This window comes from Durio zibethinus, chromosome 1 (genome assembly GCF_047325235.1).
Source record: "Durio zibethinus cultivar Kanyao isolate XHJ-2024 chromosome 1, ASM4732523v1, whole genome shotgun sequence".
Classification (NCBI taxonomy): Eukaryota; Viridiplantae; Streptophyta; class Magnoliopsida; order Malvales; family Malvaceae; genus Durio; species Durio zibethinus.
Genome location: NC_143162.1, coordinates 33811003 through 33832655, shown reverse-complemented (window position 1 = coordinate 33832655; position 21653 = coordinate 33811003). Strand labels below are relative to the sequence as shown.

The 21653-nt window shown below is 32.3% G+C and overlaps 2 protein-coding genes across 2 annotated transcripts; both read left to right on the top strand.

The window, feature by feature from the left end:
* The first annotated feature begins 1595 nt into the window (after positions 1-1595).
* Positions 1596-4696, top strand: LOC111311307 (cyclin-D3-1-like). Its single transcript, XM_022910681.2, has 6 exons — positions 1596-2409; positions 2985-3071; positions 3173-3271; positions 3350-3551; positions 3691-3815; positions 3948-4696. Exons 1-6 carry the CDS (start codon positions 2080-2082, stop codon positions 4188-4190), a joined length of 1086 nt encoding a protein of 361 aa, XP_022766416.1. The 5' UTR covers positions 1596-2079; the 3' UTR covers positions 4191-4696.
* Positions 4697-18711: 14015 nt separating this feature from the next.
* On the top strand, positions 18712-20886 carry LOC111312438 (transcription factor bHLH145-like). Its single transcript, XM_022912682.2, has 2 exons — positions 18712-18851; positions 18933-20886. The coding sequence occupies exon 2, from the start codon at positions 18950-18952 to the stop codon at positions 20018-20020; it is 1071 nt and encodes a 356-aa protein (XP_022768417.2). The 5' UTR covers positions 18712-18851; positions 18933-18949; the 3' UTR covers positions 20021-20886.
* The last annotated feature ends 767 nt before the right edge of the window (positions 20887-21653 follow it).

Here is a 21653-nt window from a genome sequence, read left to right as displayed (position 1 = left end):
AGATCCATCACATGATATTCAAAGAAACTATACAAAATATATTGGCAATCATAGAAACATAAATTTAGGAAACGAATTTCACTTTTAACAAATTAAGGCAAATAACCATACCAAATGTACTAATTGACTAATTCAACCAAAGCTCTGAATTTTGACCAAATACCAAAATATTTCCTGTCTTCCAAACAATTCAACGCACTAAATTCCAAAATTGTAAGAAATTGCTGTGGATGAACTGTTGCTGAAATAGTACAGTCCTAGCAACCATTTGAGAATTACCCCATGTGAGTGAAAAAAAAAAAAAGGATTACATTTCATAACCGAAAGCGTATAAAAGGGAAAAATAATAATACTTTTTGTTCTGTACAAAGTACGTATAAAAAAGCCGAAAGAGTCAAAAGGTGGTCATTATTGTAAATTCTGCAAGAATCGTTTGTTTCCGGTCATTGGCTGATAATATCAGATGACGCGCGTCAGCATGGGACAAAAAAAAGGGTCACTGCTCTTAATTGTAAGAAAAAAAATCAAAAAAATTCGAAAATCCATTTGAAATTTAGTGTTCAATTTAGTTTAAATTAAATTTTTTGTTGGAGTTAGATCAAATTTAAATTAAATTTTAAAAAATTGAATTGAATTAAATTATTTTTTAAATTTTTATATACATTTTAAAATTTTATAAAATAAAAAATAATAATTTTATATAAAATTTATTTAAATATATTAAAACAATAGATAAATTAATAAATTAAAATGAATAAATTAAATCAAATTAAACTGATTAATTTTTATTCAATTTAAATTAAAATTAAATTTTTATAATATTATTTAATATCCGTAAAAATCGAAGTGAATCGAATTCAAATTGAACCATAATCACCATTTTCATAGGTCACTTTCATCTTGTTTCAGTCTCACAATCTTGTCCTGCCACTTTGTCTAAATTGCAAATCTAGACCTGTCGTTTTCTTCTTCATTCTCTTATTTTAGCTAGAACTGTAACCAAATAAAATATTAGACTAACAAGTTTAATTTTTATTATTAAATACAATAAATGATTGAATAATATTTTAAATTTTATTAATTAAATAAATAAATTATAAATATAATTTGATTGATTTATATTAGAAGCATAACTATTTAATTAGCATTTCACGCACAGATTATTTTTGTTTATTTATATTTATTTGTTAAATTTAATAAATAATAAAAAATAATATTTTAAAATTTAATTAGGTGAATAGATATAAAAATAACAAAATTCATTCTCAATTATACCCTATCTCCCGCATAAAAAAGGTAAAATTACACGTTGATGTGTTAGCTCCATATTCCTTTTTTTTTTTTTTTTTTTGTTCAGATGTTAGCTCCATTTTCTGATGGGTCGTTAATTTACAAAATTCCCGCCAGTTTGAAAGAAGATTAATTCAGGATTAGCTCAGTTGGACCGCGGCCAAAAAATATATAATAAAAAAATTGATGCCAGCTAATTTTATACTGTGAGAAGCAAAACAGACAAAGAAATTAACTTGTTACTCAGTTTGCTGTAAACAAGGAGGAAACGCTCAAAAAGCACCAAGGCTAAGGGTGCCGATTCCAAAGACATCTTGATGAACAGACAATGACACAATAACCCATCCATCTCTTCTCTTTCTTAAAAAAATCTTGTATTTGCCCTTGTTGATGTCCATATTTTGCGCTTACATTTCGCTTCTGATTCTCACTCTTCTTCTCTCAGTCACAGTCTCACTACCTGTCACTCTCTCTCTTGCTTTTACCCTAAAAGGGGCACTGATTTGCTTCTTAAGAGGCCCTCTCTTGAGTAGTCTTTTCAAGCCCCTGAAATCTCTGAGAGAGAGAGAGAGGGAGGGAGGAGGAGACTGTTTCAGCTTCACTCTCTAATATTGTTTCCACTCTTATATAAATTATTATACCCTTAAAATCCCATTTCTTTGTTCTTAAATTCTTTGATTAAAAGAGAAAATTTTTCCACATATAAACCCACGCTGTTATTACCATTTCTTGTTTAGAAGATAAGATAAAGAGAGTGTTTTTTTTTTTTTTGAGAGGTTTTTGTCTGCAATGGAACCAAGTTTTGATTGTGCAGTTTCGAGTCTTCTATGTTCAGAAGACAACAACAGCATTTTTTATGATAATGATTACTGCGCTGGTGGTTCTGAGCTGGAAGGGTTTGGGGCAACATGGAATCATAGATATTATCGAAACTTGAACCAAAATCGGGTCTTTAATGGTGTTCATGAAGATGGGTTGCCATTGCAGAGTGAGGAGTGTTTGGCTTTGATGGTTGAGAAAGAACATCAACATTTGCCTAATTTTGATTACTTGAAGAGGCTACAAAGTGGAGATTTGGACTTGACGGCTAGAAAAGAAGCTGTTGATTGGATTGGGAAGGTGGGTTAACTCAGAAATGAGTCATCGTCTTTCTTTATCTTTCACTTATATTAATGAATGAGTATGTTTCACATTTATGAGTTTTTATGAAGGGAGTGCTTTTATTTCACTGTAGGACTTGTTACGTCGGTATTAGAAATTTAGGATTGTTTCAGGGTTAAAGTCTTGTTTTCTTCTCAGATTTATATGGTTTATAAACCCCTTTTTTTTTTATTAATCCTGATTACGTTTTCAAAACTCCTTGGGGTTGATGAAATGAACTGGGTTTGGTCTTCTCTTTGTTTTGGCATCATTTTTTATTTCATATACTCTGAAATGTGTTTGGTGGGCTCTTTTCTTTATCTGCTATTGGGGCCAATGCTGATTTGTTAATTGTATTTATCTCTTCATTTCTTTCTCATCATTTTGAAACTATTTCTGCTTTTTGTATGTTCCCTTTCTCTTTATTAGAGTTCTTGTTGTAGGATATGAGCTGTTGTGCTTCCTTCCCTGTTCGATTCAATTATTTGCCTTCATCATTCCTTTCTTTTGAGCTTGTTTCATGGTTGATTTTAGTTGCTCTGTTTCTTCAACAGGTTCACGTCCATTTCGGTTTTGGACCTCTTTGTGCGTATTTATCGATAAACTACTTGGACAGGTTTCTGTCTGCATATGAATTACCCGTGAGTTAAAAACCAGTCAAACACGAGATTCTTCGTTTTTAGACCTAACCTTGCACTAAACTCTATTGACTGATTTTATCTATTAATCTCGGATGATGCAGAAGGGTAAAGCTTGGATGATGCAATTACTAGCCGTAGCATGTCTATCTCTTGCAGCCAAAATGGAGGAGACTGAAGTTCCATTAATTTTAGATTTACAGGTTAAAATCAACCTGAGGCAGTAGTTTTCTTAGGTGTTGTAATTTGGGTTTTGATCTAATAGTTTTAGTGATTAACAGGTGGGAGAATCTAAATTTGTGTTTGAGGCTAGAACTATACAAAGAATGGAGCTTCTAGTGTTAAGTACCTTGAGTTGGAGAATGCAAGCAATCACCCCATTCTCCTTCTTAGACTATTTCCTTTACAAGCTTAATGATGATAAAATCCCGCTTAGAAGTTCAATCTTGAGATCAATCCAACTCATCTCAAGCACAATAAAAGGTACCTCTCTCTGTTCTCCGCGGTTGCACGCGGACAAGTGTACTATTTTTGCAATAATTTTTTGTGTGCAGTGGTCTCAAATATGATGAGAGGTTTGAGAGGGGTCTGATGTTTTTTGGTGGGTGGGAATTGAATGCAGGGATTGACTTCTTGGAATTCAAGCCTTCTGAGATTGCAGCAGCAGTGGCAATGTCTGTTGCTGTAGAAACCAGAACAGTGGACACTGAGAAAGCAATTTCTGTTCTTACACAGCATGTACAAAAGGTAAAAGCTGGTGGTCCAAAATTCAAACCAAAAAGGGAACATAGATGGTTGCTTTTGCTGTTTAGGGTTTGATACTTGGTAATTAGATTGAACTAGCACATGGTTTGAATGATTTTTTTTTTTTTTTTGCAGGAGAGAGTGACGAAGTGTGTGGAATTGGTACATGATTTGTCATTGGTTGGTGGGTCTGTTAAGGAAGGTAATGCATCTGTCCCATCTGTGCCTCACAGCCCTATTGGGGTTCTGGATGCCCCATGCTTGAGTTATAAAAGTGATAACACGACAGTTGGGTCATGTTCAAGTTCTTCACATACAAATAGTAGTCCCAGTATCAAAAGGAGAAAGCTAAACAGATCATGTGAAGTGCAGCTGTAAAACTGATGGAAGATCAAGATGCTAGGGATATTCACTACGTTTGTTATTGTTACGTGGTAGCTTTGAGTGTGTTTTGTTTAGGAGATCTGGACCAAAAGGTAAAACCAAAAAGTACAGGATGGGAGAAAGAGGGAGGATGGAAATTTGAGGGGAAAGGAAGGGGACAAAATGCTACATGAATGGAAAGTGGTCTACAATAATTTGTGCCATGGACTGAGTATGGAGGATTGGATCAAGGCATTTCATGCTCCTGGCATGGCTAGGGGTCACCAGCTGTTAAATTTTAGACTTCTTAACAGCTAGTAATAGCACTAGAGAAGTGGGGCAAATGGGGAAAGTAAAAAAAGAACAGTTGTTCTGCTTTGTGAGATACAGCATCTTGTATGGTGGAGGTTTTTTGGAGCAAGAAAAATGAAAAGCAAAAAATATATATATATATAATATATAGTAATATGAGATAGATTTGCAAAAATTATTGGTTTGTGTTGCTATGATTATCATTTTAATATCGTAAATTTTGAAGATGGGCATATAGAAAAGACAAAGAAACAAGAGGAACCCAAGACAAACAAAATTAGAAGCACATTTTCCCTTTCTTTTTTTGGCTTGATATACGGTATTGAAATGATAAAATTAAAGAAAAAGTTAAAAAGGAGGATCCTGCAAAATAGTTTGATGACTATATTTAAATATTACTGGGCTGGGCTGGGCAGCACAGCACTAAAAGTGCCAATAAATAAAATCTTTAAAAATTTTAATTTAGGCCTCAGGTATTGGTTATTGGGCCCCCACGAGGGTACATATCAGCTAATAAAGGATTATTCCAGGCATTGAACCATGACCAATTTGACCATGAGGAGAAGCTAAACTGCACCAAATACTTGGAACTTTAACAAGGCCAATGGTTGGATCAAATCCAATTGATCAAAAGATGGAAGCCCTTTATTTCTTTAGCTTTCCTTTGGTAATGAAGGCAGAGAATGCTTTCATCCCCCCATGAATACGATGCAAATGATGCTAATTTCTCTGTTTCAAACATGAAAATGAAACCTTAGGTAAAGCTAAAATGAGTGGGTGGGGGAGGAAAGGTTTCAAAGTCATGGCGTTTCTAAACTTGGATTAGATTTTTTTTTCCCCAAAGAGCTCGCAGCTTCGGATAGACAACGAATAATAAATATTGTGATTTAAATTCTAAATACATTAAATGTCAATTCTTAAAAATAAATGTATGAATTAACTTAATTAAACTCTGAGTTCAACTTGGTTTACAGTCCTCTGATTTTACTCGGTAAAGACATATGAGGCCTGCTGAAGCCCAGAGATATGACACGTTAAAATGCAATACATTCAATTTCTGAGCCATCCCATTAACAGCCTTGATCCAGAAATTAGGATTGGCATTACATTCGGCCGCCTCTGCCATGTAAAAGATTCGCAAACGGCCTCAACCTGACCACTTATTGCTAAGAACATCGCTTACAATTTAACTACTTTGACGACTCCAAATGCGACATGAATAATCCCATTAAAACAAAAAAGGAATCACAACAATACTCAAGGCCCTAATCAAACTACCAAAAAATGAACTAGACCCCGGAAAAAGAAGAGAGCTTGAAAACAAGGGGCTAATTATCCCAAACTGAGATATCAATGTCGACATGCAGCCACTGGAAACAAGAGTTAAAATAATGTCAACAACCCAAGTTGCAAAAGGACCAATACATGCAACTGAGCATATCGATGATATTTTATTCACTGTTGAAGATAAGAGTAAGCTGTTTCCGTATCTCTTCCTGCTGAACATTTAAGATAAAGCTGTTGTGTTTATTTTGACTTTTGTTTGGTACACCAGTCATTTGTTTTATTCTAACACTTTATTCAGTGATATAACTGTCCAAATCTGCGTTCATCGTTACAAATTGACACTTGTCATATAAATTCTATATATCAAGACATGCTCTGCCGCCTCTCGGTTACATTGTTTAAGAGATCAGAGCATGTATAAACAAAGGAGGTTGGGTAGAAAATTGGACAAAAATGCTAAAAATTATAGAGATGCGATCTATCAATGGACAACGATTGTGGCTCCATACCTCAGGCAAATAAGGAAAGGAAAAATAAAAAAGCGGTTAAGCTCGACCAGTCTTGAGATTGATTGGAGAACAGGTAAAAGATTCGGGTCGGTCTTCTTAAATAATAAAGCCAGACAAAGATAAGTGTCTCTTTTGAAGCTATGTTGGACCTCCAATAATTGAAGGGTAGATAGTTGACTGCAATTGGGCTACTTTCTATGCAAATAGTCATTGAGCCCATTAAAATCTAAGCATTTCTCTGATAATAACCAATAAGGTGAAGTATGAGAGAAATAGATAAAAATAGTTATAAGGTTTTACATTTGATTAAATATTTGATTAAAGGAGATTGAGAGTATTTTTAAGTAATTTATGTTTAGATGTTTGGTTTGGGATATTCAATGAGATTAAAGGAGAATAAAAATATCTATGAATATGAATGTTTGATTTGAAATTATTCATTAAAAAAATAAAATGGTCCATGGATGTGGATATTTGATTTAAAATAGATTCATAAAATTAAAAGAAAATAAGTAGATTTATAAATGTCTATTTGTTTGTTAAATAGGGATTAATTGATTTGTATAAAGTTAAATATTGATGATTTGATATGATTCAATTTTTTTATAATTAATAATTTTTTTTAATTCATAAATATAAATAAATTAAGTACTAAACTCTTTTACACAAATGATTTAGCGTTAAATTACGCCTCGTCTTCCATTTACCTGATAATTGATTTATTGGGGTTTTGCTGGACAGTTGTCTCTATCATTTAATTGATTCAAATCAAAGCTATCAAAAATCAATCCAAGGACCACAGCGACGACGTTTGGGACGGTAGAGAAAAAGATTGACCCCTGAATTCTATCTACTTGAAAGAGAGGGGTAAGCAACCCGGTGCTCGTACTAGCCCCGAAGGTTGACGACTCAATGGGAATCTAATCTATCACGGGGCACACTCAGCCTGCCTCTCTCTCTCTATGTCTGGCTGCCCATCTCGGTACGGTAATAGTGGTACTTTTGGTACTCGATAATGTGGACAGGTTGACTCTCACTGGCCCATGCCATGCGCACAACTACTCAAAAGCTAACCCACTTTCACTTTCTATTTTTTTAACTCTTTGTCCCCATACTTTCCTACATTCTTTGCTTCTCACCCATCCTTTTGCATTTTTCTTCTACATTTTCCCCCATTTTTTCTCTGGGTTTCTTCTCCCACGTTGCCCAAAAATTTGCTCCGATTTGTTAAAAAAAAAAAAATACAAGGGTAATTAGTAATTAGTAATTAGTAATTAATAATACCCTTGTCTCATTTTTTTTTGGTGATTTTGAAGTTGAAGATTCATACTTTAACTTGTAAAAGAAGTAACTCTCTTAATTAAACATATTTGACAATATAAAAACTTGAAATCGTATATGACAACATAGAATATCTTAATACTCAATAAAAAGTATGAAATTTCAAATATATGATTAATACAGTAAGGTTATTGAATTCAACATGATATACTATCGAACATAAATTTTTAAATTTAGCACGTAATGATTTTGTGTAATATAAAAAGCACTTAATTTAGAAACAATGAAGTTTTAATCAATATCATTTTAATTAACAAATTTAAATTTACCATAAATTAGAATTAACATATTTTTTATATTTAAAGTTGTTAAAGATTAAATTTTGATTTTCTCAACAAATCATATAACTGTTGATAACGGGCAATGGAATATTAGATTAATAATTTGCCCTTGAAAGTTCATCTAAAGTATTTCAAAGCTAATCATTTCATGTGATGTTAGATGTTTTTTAACAGAATTTTCATGGAATGAATCATGATATGAATATGCAACTTTGGAACAAATACAAATAAATTCAATGCGGGGAATTTTTTACAGAATAAGAACAAATTGGTTCATTTTTACAAAGTCTCAAGATTCTAGAATTCCTGAGCTATTGCCCATGAAGTAAAAGCATGAGCTTCTGCATTAGTCAAAGAAAAACACCCATTGACTAAAAATAAGAGGTGATAGAACAAGCTCATCATCGAAACAAATGCAAGTTTGGCATGGACTATAATTTGTATCAATATATTTCTTACTATATTCTTTAGTTTCAGGAGCTTATTTTGACTATGTTATCACCTATTATCATTGGGAGTGAGTTCATCACTTGCGTGCATTTTCAGCTTTACAATCTTTATCATATGTATTGATCAAGGGTTTTTATAATTATCCTGATGAGAACATGCATTATGTTAGAAACTATTTATAGTTAAAATAACGAGAACATTTGGCAATTGGCACTTTAAGATCGTATAAAACTTGTCACTTATGGCATGTAAACATGATCTTTTCCAAGCCACTTTTTTCTTTTAAAAGAAAATAAGTAATGACCACTTGCTTCAGTTTTGAAGGCTATTATGTCAATTTGATTAGTTTTCATGAATTGATCATGTTTTGCCACTTTCAAACTAGCATAATTATAAATCTATACTTTTTTTTATAAAAAAATTTGTAATGAAAGATTACGTTAATTTAAGATCTTAACTTACTATAAATTTTGACGAAAACTTATAATAAATTTACAAATCATATGTAAAATATTTAATCCTTATAAATCTCAACTCTTGATTAATCTCCTTTAGCACTTTTGTCATTTTTAAATTTGGGTAATTATAAATTTATATGTAATGTAAAAATAGCTAAGTGTGAAAATGGTCGGTCAAACAAATTTTCTACATATTATATTAAATTCATGTGACTAATTAAGAGGTGAAGTTTTTAGATATCAATTTTGATTGTTGCTAACCAAATTTCTTTCCATTTTGCACTAAGAAGAGATTATTAATGAGACTTAAAAAAAAAAAAAAGAAAATTGACAGGTAAGTAAGGGCGTAAATAATATTAAAGGAAAATGAAGGGGCAAAAGGAAAATATGGAAATCACAAGACTTACCACTGCCTGGAATCACCGTATAAACCGCACAAAAAAGTGAGGAAAAGAAATTTAAAGAAAAAAAGAAACTCGTAGTTAAAACACGCCAGAAAGCACGCCACTGGCGGCTAAGCGTCCGCAGAAGTCGCTGATTTTGGCGGTCCCCAAAAAAAAATCCCAGTACACGTGTCAGTTATCCGTAACTCGATCCCCGATCCCACCCCTCCTATATCTCTCCGTACACCCGCCTGTCACACTATCCCCTCGCGTGCATGCCATTCCATTTAACAATACTTTGACCCAACAACTAAAAGTCTAATACCCTGTTTTCAAAGTTTTTTAAAATTAATAAAATAAAAAACCAAAATCAATCAATTTCTCTCTCTTATGGGAGCGCGAGCCAAAGCGTGCCCAAATGCATGCGCTCTTTAGTAAGATCCCAACGGTGATGCTGATGCAGAGTTTTGTCTTTTTTTTTTTTTTTTTTTCCGAAAAGAAAAATAATAACCTTTTAATAAATTACTTAAAATTTTAAATTAAGGTAAAATATGTTGATTCAATCATCTAATTAATGTCATTCAAGGATTATATCTCTAAACTTTGTTAATTATTAATAGTAATATAATTTATTGACAAAATTTTATATTTTATATTTTAATTATTAAAATTTTATTTTAAATAATTTTAATTATAAAAAATTCATTAATTAAATAAATAAAATTAAAATATAAGATGAAAGTCTAAAGAATTAATTTTGATAAGCGTTTGTTGCATTTTTTAATAAAAACATCCGATTTCTTTATCAATTGTAAAGAGAAGAATTTGTATTTTTTATTAAATTTATTTTTTATCGAAAATAATTTAAATATATTCCTTTTAATTTTTTATTTTTTAAATTGAGACTATACCAGCATGATTCTTCCACGTGTTAAGGAAATTAATCATGCGGCTCTGAGGGTCGATGAGGAGGTACGCAAGCGAAGGGGCGTGGATATGTTGAGAAAAGATAAGGCGGCATGTTAATAAAAGGTTTGTGCGTCGCGTGGGCGTGTGAGACTTTTGATTTTTTTTTTCCTTAAAAGTCTGCTATTCCTTACTGTACTAAAGATTTTGGTGTCGGATTGCAAGATTTTCTGCCCTTTATTTACTTTATTTTTTCCCCTCTCAAAGTCTTCCCTTATATTTTTTAATTTTTCCAGGATAAAACTTGAATTTTCAAAGTTCTCCAAAATTTTATTGAGATGGGAAATGACTACTTTGACCTTCCCATTTCAGTCTCTCTATTTTGCGGAAGTCAAGCACGCAGGCACCAAAGCAAAATTTAATGAGCTTTTTTGTTGACTATAATACCCTTCAAAAGGTCCAGTGGAGAATTAGTTTATCCGCCAATGGTAAATGAAAGTCATTGGTTTATGTTTATACTCCAAATATTTTGATAAAAAAATTTTAAAAATAAAAGTACTTTAGTTGTGAATTTAGCAGTTAATTACCCTCAAAATATCACTTTTGATGAGATTTTTTTGGTTTTTTTTTTTAGTTTCTTTTTTGAATTATATAAGATATATTTTACTTTTGAAAGTTGAAGTATTTGTTGTGTTCCTTTATTTGAAGAAAATCAAAGTTTCTATTACTTTTGGACATTTGATTTTTATTTTTTTTTTACATTATCAAGTTGCTATATTTTTAAGTTTAATATTTAAATATATTAAAATGATAAGGAAACATAAATGAATTTAAAAAATACAAAATATTTTTCTACAACTGATTTTTTTTTTGTTGAAATTAATTAGTATGGATAATAAACAAAAATATATATTATTAGATTTTTAGAGAAATTGAGTTGGGTTATTCATTTAATAGCTTATTTTATTTGAAAAAAAAATCCCTAATAATGCAAACAAAAATGCCTAATGCAACTTCGGTTCTAGGCTATTTTATTTTGATATTGGAGAAAGGGGAAATCAAACTTGTTTTTTAAACATAAAAAACATATATAAATGCAATGATATGATATATTAATAAAATGTTAAATTTTGTATTTTAATAATCCTATGCTAGTTTCAATCAACTATTCTTTCATGGAAAAAGTTCCCAATCTTTTCCCAGCACTGCAGTGGAAAATTTCAAGCTTTTGTTTGATTTTCTACAATAAAATTTCCCTAGTGGTCATTTTACTTTAACCTAAATTTAAATTGGAAAAAAAAAAGGGAGATTCCAATTTACCATTCTAGATTAAGTGCTCGAATATGCAATGCTTTTTCTTTCCAAAATGCATGCGTTAGGACATGATAAAGACCACAATTTTACCTCATGCCATAAACGAGAAAAAAAAAAAAAAGAATCAAACCCATTTGATTTGTTTTTGAGTGAACCTGAAAAAAAAAAGAAAAAGAAAAAAGAAGTCTCTTTTGATAATGACTATCACTTTCTTGATTGAACTAACCTCAATTATAACAAAGTGTTGAAGCAACTTGATTGGTCTACCTACTAATAATGCATCTTAACCAAAAAATCCAAATTAAGTCCAACTTATACCTACCCAAAGGCCAAAAGTATCGGTGTTATTCACGAAGGGGAAGAGTGCACTAAGGCCACCATCATCTCATGATTCTTACGTGGGAATGAGGAATTATTAATCTCATTTGTGCAATAGTTTCAAAGTCAATATGATAATTACATTACTGTTTTAAGTGGATAATTTTGACCTTTAGAGTGTAAATTAACGAGGAAACAAAAAAAAGTTAACCCATTTTCAAATTTTGCAATGAAAACCCTAATCCTAATGTGAAAAGTATAAGATGTTTATGGATCGGATCTATTAGGACTCCATTTAAAAAGCAAAATTGAGCTTAAATCCAACTTATCTTTTTATTAAATTTTATTTTAAGTTAATTATTTGTAAAATAATTTAATTGAATGGGATTAATTTGGCTCTAAAAACTATATTAAATCTCAATTTGATTCGAATTAAGACTATGAATTTGGGTGAATAATCCAATATTAGATACTTTAAATGAGAAAAATAGTTGAAGTAATGGAGGGAAATAATTACATTTTATGTTTAGAAAGAGTAACGCACAAGCAGGGAGTGATTTGTGGGATAGCTAATGGCTCTTATAATTTGCTTAGAAATGGATACAAGTACTCATAAATTAAACTCACATGTAATTAATTAGTATCTAAAATAATTTGTTTACCATATAGATTTCTCCGAAAATAATGTGTACTTGCGCTTTTTGTTAAGAGGGGTTTGATTAATTATAATTGCCCTTATCGCAATGTCGGGATATTGGCTTTCAAAGACATACACCCAAAATTAAATGCCTAAGTGATAGTTGTTTTAAGAAAAAATGTCAAAAAACCATATAATTTAGTTTGAATTGAAGAAGGAACTTCATTGCCCCATTTCAGTTCTTCATTCGTGCCTTCAACATCACATCTAAAAGAAAATGATGATAGGAATGTTTTTTTTTTATCATTTTTTTTGGGTTAGTTTCCTTGCAATCTAAGGGAAACAAACGTGTAAAAAAGCAAATATGTAAACACCAAATTAATTATCCCTCACACGTTAATCTTTTTTTCTTCAAAGGAAAAATGATGAATTAATGGACAATGAAGGAAGATTTTTAATATGGGAAATCATAGGCGTGCACAATTGCACGTGTTAATTTGATGATGGGAAAGCCTCCATCCCATACTCAAATTTGCAATCAAGAAATTAAACAATCTCCCAATTACATATATCCCTTTTAAAACGGGGGTAATGGGTTGACACTAATTTGTAATGGGGCCTTTCTTTTTGGTAAACTATGAAGGAGAGTGGGATAAAAGTCTAACAAAAACAGGTGGATTGCAGCATAAAAATATGTGAGAACATGAATTCCGCATTACCCTCCATTTTTTTATTAAATAAAATTTTTGAATAATATGATCCTTTAAATTTTACTTGAGTTTTATACTAAAATATAATTTTTTTGCGAATTATTTTAATGTCATATTCTTTTATATTTAAGTTTTTATTCTCAAAAAAATATATTTTTAAATCTGGATCCCAATTGAATATATATATTTTTTACTAATTGAACTAACTCACGTGAATTTCTTCCTTTTAATAAAAAAAAAAAAAAACAAGGGGGTTTTTTTAAGTGCGTCCGGGAGTGGTGGAGGGGAGAGGTATTGGTTTTAGCTTTCTAAGCGTGGATGTTTTGTTGGAGAATCCACAACCAAATGGCTCCATGGTCTCATGTCCCACCAAAACTCAATTACCATACGTTTTCTGTTTTATATACATGGCCGCTCCAAAATGGAATTTCCTTTGTCTCCCCTATATCTTGCCTTGGATGGAAAAAAAAAGAAAAAAACCAGTGTCAGTCCATGTTAGCTCTACGTGTTTCATTTTGATTGCTTATGGTTGGGGTAATCACTAATCGCGCCCTTTCTTTGGTAATGAAAATTTTGTGCGCTTTGATTAAACAAGTTATAGTGGCAGAAAACATGGAAATTTAAGTTTGGCGATTAACGGAAAGCAAGTCCAGGCCATATTTGCGTTTGTATGCAATCCCCCTTCTAGTAATGCCAACAGCTACCAACGACAAAGTCAACATATATATAAATATATACAACTTTTCCATTTGAGTTTTTCAAGCATTAAGCAGTCGATATTTTTTCCTATTAAAGAATTAGGGTTAAGGAGAGAAAATTAGATTGGAATGAATTTGAAATTTATTTTATTTTATTCATTTAATTATTTTCAAAAAATAATATTTAATATATTTATTATTTTAAATTTACTTTTTATCTTATATTATGATTTATTTTCTTAATATAATATATTTTTTTACAAAACAATAAAGAATAAATCGAATCATCATCGTCAACTAGCCACATCTAATATAAAATGGAGGGTCCATTGGGAAGTGAATAAGGAAGCAACTCCAATAAAATATATTAAAATTTTGCGATGATGCGTTACACAGAATCATCCATATTTTTTTCCCTTCGTTGGTAAGCTAATATGACCTTTAATTTGTATCAGAAAAAAAAAAAAAAAAAAAAACTAAAGGAAGAAAACTTGGTAAGACTTTCGGTTAAGTGGTCAATCCACAACGCAACCACTCTCATGTCTCTCTCCAGGCATCATTTGATAATTGATTCTATTATATTTGACCAAAAAAAAGTTGTAAAAGTTTCAATATAATGACACTTACAAGATTCAGATTAAGCAGCCAATGGTAACATAATTTTATCGATATATACAAAAATTAATTAAATTGTACATTCAAAATTTTATTTTATTTTTCAAAAATAGACACTTGTTTGCTTAATCCAATGACTTATTAATTAATTAATATGTAAAAAATAAAAAATAAAATTTAATTCAATTGATTTATATAATATGATATTAAATATATATTAATTAAAATTTTAACGTTAATATATATTTTTTTTATAATCGGAATGTAATTTTCTTTTAAACGAATGTGATGATTATACAAAACAGATGAAACGTGGGAAGGAAGAGGAATCCTTGCTTTACATCTCATTCTCGTATAAATGTATTGTTAAATGGATCGTTGTTTTAGTGGTATCTACCAAAAGGGTAGACCCACTGGGATTGGGCGAGGATGGAGAAAAAACTTGATTAGGGGGATGTGAATGTTCCCTCCACTCCAAACAAGAGGGCATGAAAGTATAAATATTATATATTTTCATTATTTTAATATTTAAAATTCCATTTATAATTATGGACAAATGGATCTTCTTATCTTAGCATAAGATCTCTTTCAGGTGATTAAATCATGGGTCTTCTTCCCCCTTATTTTAATCTTTTGAAATGCAAACCATCCCTCCCCTCCTTCACTTGACATAGCAGGCTTTCTTTTTGCGCTTTGCTCTTTTCATTTGTTTATTGTTGTTCTTTGTTTTTTTTATTAGATTCTGTTGGGTCTGGTTACTTTAGGACAGTGCACAACAAGTAACATTCATTTTGCTAATATATAACAGATGATGGCCGAATTTATTTGTTTTAATACAAGTTAACATTGAATTTTATTAATTTTGAATAAAAATATCAAAATTGACTTAAATTAATGAAATCATTTTGTAAATATTTTTTTGAAAAAAAATTAAAGAACTGAAAATAAAGTGACAAAAAGTAAATAAAATTCAAGATACTTCAAGAAGTTCAACCTAATCCCAACTAAAAAACATCAAAGGAAGAAAGCATGATGTCTATACATTTGATTTTAAATCAATATTATAAACCAAATTTGGTAAAATTTTAATGAATAATACAAATAAAGAAAAACAAATCCTGTCCAAAATCATCCATGGGGGGGTTGGGGCCATCCCATCTTGATGGCCATTGAGATGGTTTAGCCATATCCATGTATCACATCAATGAAAAGTACAATTGTACTCTATTTGGGGGCCAATATACCTATAAAAAACCCTTTTTCCCCCTCCCATTCTAAAGCCAAAGCCAGGCCATCCAGTGTGTAATAACAAGTGATGTATACTGTCAGGTGAAGGATTGTGAGTTCAAAAAATGATGTACCAAATGGTAGCTGATCAATGGGGGTGTCCCATCATCTTTCTATGATTCATGCTTTGAATGGTCAAGCTTCAGATTATTGGTGTTCATGTCTAACATTGGATACCATCTCTTTTTGGGTTTTTTATATAACTCTACTTGCTACACAATCTTTATCTTTTTGGGTTTTTTGCTTTCTTTCTTACTTTGGATCTCTTCCCAAGTTTTGAACATGCTCAAAAAGGCATTTGAATTCAAGTTGTTTTTTACCCTTTATAATTTGTGGGATTGCACTCAATTTTTAGTGATTTGCACGAGTTTTTCTTTTCGGATTGATTTGATGTGCTGATTTTTATTATTATTGTGTGCTTCGTTTCATCCTCGAAGAGCAAAATCATCCATCTTAAATTATTGAATTTGATCTTCTTTCCCATAACTTATACCATAAAGCAATTTGTGTCTGAATTTTTTATTAAAAATAATTATTCACTAGTAATATTAAAATTTTATTAGTATAAAAGGATATCTATGTTTTGAAGATTAAGAAATATATTGTATATGTTATTAATTTTAAATTTAAATTTATTAATATTATTTTTTTAATGATAATTATAATCTATTAAAATAAAATTTAAAATTATGTTTAAAATTTTTTGCTAGATACGAATTGGACAATTATGCTCCTATGATGTCCATAGGTGTAATTTGCTCAAACGAAAATAAACAAATGAAATCGTATAGATCATGGAAAATATAATTCAAATCGACATTCATTGTATTTTCATAGTTAAATTAACTTAATTCTCAATTAATGTGGACCAAGGCATTATTTAAGCTTCTAAATTATATCAATAACTAACACAAATTAGCTTAAAATTGGGTAATCGTAACATCAACCGAATATATTATATCATGATAGTCATAGTATATACATTAATCTTTGGTTTTTTAGCTTATCAATCATAGAATTGGTGTTCCATTTGACAAATTCTATCCAATATTTTTTGTTATTGATTTATAAAATATCTTTCATTTAACAAAGTAAAATATTTTAATTATTATTTATACTTTATATATATTTGTTTTTATAATTTTCCTTTTCCATTTTGAAGAAAAAATGGCTCTATCATTTGGACAAAGCATTAGTTTCGGGTTACAAGAAATTAAACCCAAAAGATTAAAATACCCAAAACCCGAACCCGAAACGGGTAATGATAAAATCACCCAGGAGGGGCCGCAACATTAACACCCATCACACGAACTCAAACTGTGCTTCATCATTGTTCACTGATATCTTGCGTGCACTCCTCACGCCCTTATCAAACCTTCTTTAATAAACATTTTTTCAATAATTTCTTTCTAACTTTTATTTATTTATTTCAACAAACTTTCTTTTCTTTTTTTTGGGCGTTTCAAGGACATTTTCGTCAATATAATTTTCTATATAATAATCAAGTGGTATTAATCTTAGCTGCTGTCCGTTCCATAAATTTGGACCCTATGAGTCTTGGACTGTAATCCACAATTTTTTTCTCTCTGCTAAAAAAAAAAAAAGTCGTTTCAGGCTTCAGCGTCTCTTTCTCTCTTCGGAGCTCAAGGATTAGAGCAATTTGAAGTTGGGTTTTTTGTTTTCTTGATTTGGGATTTGGGTTTCTTCTCCTTTCTTCTTTTCTGTAAGTTTTGTCAGCTTCTTTGATGTTTTTCATTTCCAAGTCATTTGCTTTAATATGTTTAGTTTTGTTGATTTTTGTAAAAATAAGCCTTTGATTATCTTGCTGGATTTTTTTAGCTCGTTTATTTTTACTGCTAGTTCCTCTTTTGTTGGAGTTAAAGTTCATACCTTATACTATTTTTGATAGCTTTGGTTAATTTGTTTTCATACAGTTTCTATTATTAGATTTGATGTAATATTACTGTGAAAAATTTGAGGAAAACCCTCTAAAATAGATCTAATGCTAAAGGTTTTAAAACCTCGTATCGTGAACTCAACAGTCGCAGGAAATAAGAAATGGCACTCTTTTACTTTACCTGTTCACCTATCACCTTAATATCCTTATTAACCTAAAATATCAAATGTTTGTTCTTCGTTTTTGTTTTGCATTAGATTAATACAATGGCTTTAGTTAAGAGATTATGTTTCTGATGTTAAAATAATGAACCTGTTGGCAATTGCAGGGTTGTTGCATAGGTTGTTTTGGGGGCTGTTAGAAAGAAAAGTGAACCGTGGCGATTTGCAGTGAAAAAGGAACAGCATGTGGTGGTGTTTGAGTCTTTCTATTGATGTGTTTCGAAAAGTTAACTCCTTGAACTTGTATTGTAGAGTGATTCTGTAATTTCAAAATCTAGATCATCAAGATCCGGCCTTTTTTACTCGGTAGTCTTACTCTTCCGGCTTCCATGGGATCCACTTTTTTCATTGTCGTTCCTTGTTATGTCCGTCAGATTAGCTGAACATCTTCAAACCCATCTCTCAGTTTGTTAGTCCAAGAGTTATCATTTTATTCTGGTAGGCAGATTAGTAGTTGTAGTAGTTCAATTTCTGTTTATCTTGATAACGTATTAGGAAGTTGTTGTCGGGAAGGTCCTCTTTTTTCTGCCATATTGAAGGGTTGGGACGTAGTTATGGTGTGCCAAGCAGCGAGCCGAACAAGATTCCGGGAATTGAAGTATGAAAATGGTATTGCGGGGAGTGCCACCATTATAGTTAGAGTTATAGCATGCTTTCAACCTCTTCAGGATTGCCAGGTTGGTTTTTCTTTCTTTATTTCTCCCTTCTTTCTGATATTCTTTTTACAAGTCTTTATGAAAGAATTAGATACCCCTGTGTTTGGTGATTGTATTTCGTTGGTTTATATTTCTTTTCTTAGTGTGTGAGATTGCTTGTTCTTTTTTCTTTTGTTATTGATGATTGGTGAGAAAGTTTATGCAAAGTCTTTATTGAATTTCCTTTCTTGGGTTTTTTGCCAGGCTGAATATTTCCGTCATTTGCTCAAGCCCGTTACGTAGATTACTTTTACATTTCCGCGTTCAAGTTAAGCTGGAGTTTTTAGTTTTTTTCCTTGTTTTTGAGAGAAACTGCAAGTGAACTGCTATTTCTACTGGTACAGCATTCTACTTCTGGTATGTGTTAATGGTCTTGGTTTAATGAGTATCTACTTTTTAATCTTTGGAATATTCTTTTCAAGTTGATTCTTTTTGTAGGTGATTGTTCTGGTTGGATGGGAGAAGGCTGTGGATCCTGGTTTCCTCAGCAGCAATTTGATTGGCAATCACCCAACTTGAATTCTGTGGCTGCTCCACATCCTTTGGGACAGCAAAGTAGTAATCCTCAATTCATAAACTTTAGCACTAGTATGGTCTCAACCACTGGGACTTCGCCAGTTTATGCAAGTACTGAATTACCTCACTTGGAGGTTGGTCATGTTATCGAGCCTCGTGGCTGGTTTTACTGTTTACCCTGCTATCCACAGGTCTTTGTGCCTGCTTCAAACTCTCCCTTGAAAGAGCAACTCCCATCTAGCCCTTATGAAAATCATATGGAAAATATTATCCCCAAGGCAGGGTCTGGGTGTGCTCGGAAGAGATTTCTTGTTTTTGATCAATCTGGTGATCAAACTACACTGATTTTGAGTTCTGCTTTGGGGACTCCTATCAAGTGCCTGACTTCTTGGGGTCCAAAATTTCCTTCTGCTTGTAACTTTAATCGGGAAGATCCCATAGCTAAAGTAAACCCGAATCTTCAGTCTCGACCAATATCTACAGATGTATTTGATGACAATCGGACTGATGTGCAAAGTGAAATGCATGAAGACACTGAGGAGCTCAATGCCCTGCTTTATTCGGATGACGATAGTGATTATACTGAAGATGAAGAAGTTACGAGCACTGGTCATTCTCCTGGTATAATGACAGCCTATGATGAGCAATTTGAAGGAGGCACTGAAGAGGTTGCTAGCTCTACTGGACTAACTAAAAAGCGAAAACTGCTTGACAGCAGTAATGATTATGTGCCATTGCATATGGACACTGCTAGTAACAGATGTTCGGAGTATGAGGGTGATTCTGATTCCATCCGTGCCAATGGCCAAAATCTGGGGTCTGGTGATATGGATTCATCTTCAGGCAACAAGAAAATGAGAAAGGATAAAATTCGTGACACTGTGAGTATATTGCGAAACATAATCCCAGGTGGAGGGGGCAAGGATGCGATTATGGTTCTTGATGAAGCTATTGATTACCTGAAATCCCTGAAACTCAAAGCCAAAACTTTGGGACTTAATACTCTCTGAGTTGCCGCTGTTCTTACTAGTAGTGTTAGTGGTAGCGTCTGTCATTATTAGTCATTGTTAATGGAGCGTGTTAAATAAGTGAAGTATGTACTGTTGTGCATGGAGCTGCATATAACTTGGGTTCTTCCAATGAAGGAGCTGAGAATTAGAAGATGGTAGAGAGAGAACTTGAACCCCCTTCTTAAGTCTTTCTTCAATGATTTGAGTTGGAAACCAGAAGCTTTGGCATGAAATCTCTATTTTCTTGAGAAAGCATCCCTAGTGCTGTATTTGTGTCCCAATAAAGGAAGGTGAATCATTAGTCTTCATCTTGGGGTTTAGAGAAAGTAACACTCACACCTGGGCATGAGGGTTTGGTTGTGTGAATGAGAAGACTGGGCGTTCTAGAGGGACCCCCATAAAGGGGGCCAAGTGCACGCCCCTTGGGTGTTTTGGGTCCCAATCTTCACTTTCATCTTCCTTTTTGTATTCTCGTCAAGTGTTATAGTTGTGGGTTCCCTTTTCTTTGATGTAGAAAATTGCACGAGCAAAAGAGCCATCTCCCATTTCATCATTCAACAACTTGCCGGAAGGGTCCCAGATGACACCATCTCTCTCATCTCCCATTGGCCTGTGTTTTATAATTTCGTGTGAGTGCAAGATTGTTATGCAAATGTTTTCCGTTGTTTGGTATGATGTGTAGTATTTTTTCCCCTTCTTTACGAGGCACTTTTTAATTTTGATTGTTGGAAAGACTTCGTGTTTGTATGCTGCCATCATGGGGTCGTCTATGGTGTTTTTCTTTGTTAAACTCGTGATTGTAGTGCTTTGATGGCTAGCAATAATGTTGGCTGTGACTGAATGTAATTTATATTTGCTTCTTGTTATCCTCGTCTTTATTCATATGTATTTACGTCGCATGGACGCATTTATGTACGAGACAGCGATATCTTAGCTCCTAGCCCCCTCTGAAATGGTGCAAAATTTTCCATTCATATGGGGTTGATGGTTTCGGTGATGGGACCACTGGTTGCATTATTTTAGATCAGTGAAGAAGTGGCAGGGATCTGCTCGTGACCTTTTTATTCTCTTTTTTTAATTGATCTTATCGGTCATAACTTTAGGGTTATTTCATCAAAATCAAACCAAGAAAACAAAAATTCGATAATTTCAACCATCAAATGTAGTTGAAAGTAGTAAGGAACGACTGATTTAAAATCTTATTCCATGGTGATAGCGTTGCACTTGAGAGGGAAAGATCAATATGGAAATGGAAGGGTGATCACATACTCTTATCATGTTTCCTATCAGGTTGAATGGTAACGTCAAAGAAGGGCAGCGGTTTTAGGCTGAAATGGTGGTCCATGCCGTTGTCGTTGATAGACTGATAATTGTTGTCAGCATTAGACAAAAGAAGATGAAGAAAGAGTGGAGAGTGGAAATGGAACGAATATATTCCACCTCACTGCCTCGTAGGGTCAGGGTCATGGAAACGCTTTGTTTTTTTTCATAGACCTTATTTCCTTACGTTACATTAGCTTTTGTAATTTTCTTTGCAGGTGCAAGAACAAAATCACTTTTCCTGAAAGAAACCAAGAGTCAATGAGGAAAAATAGGAGGATTCCCAAAGTTTTTTCGATTTAGATTTTATTTT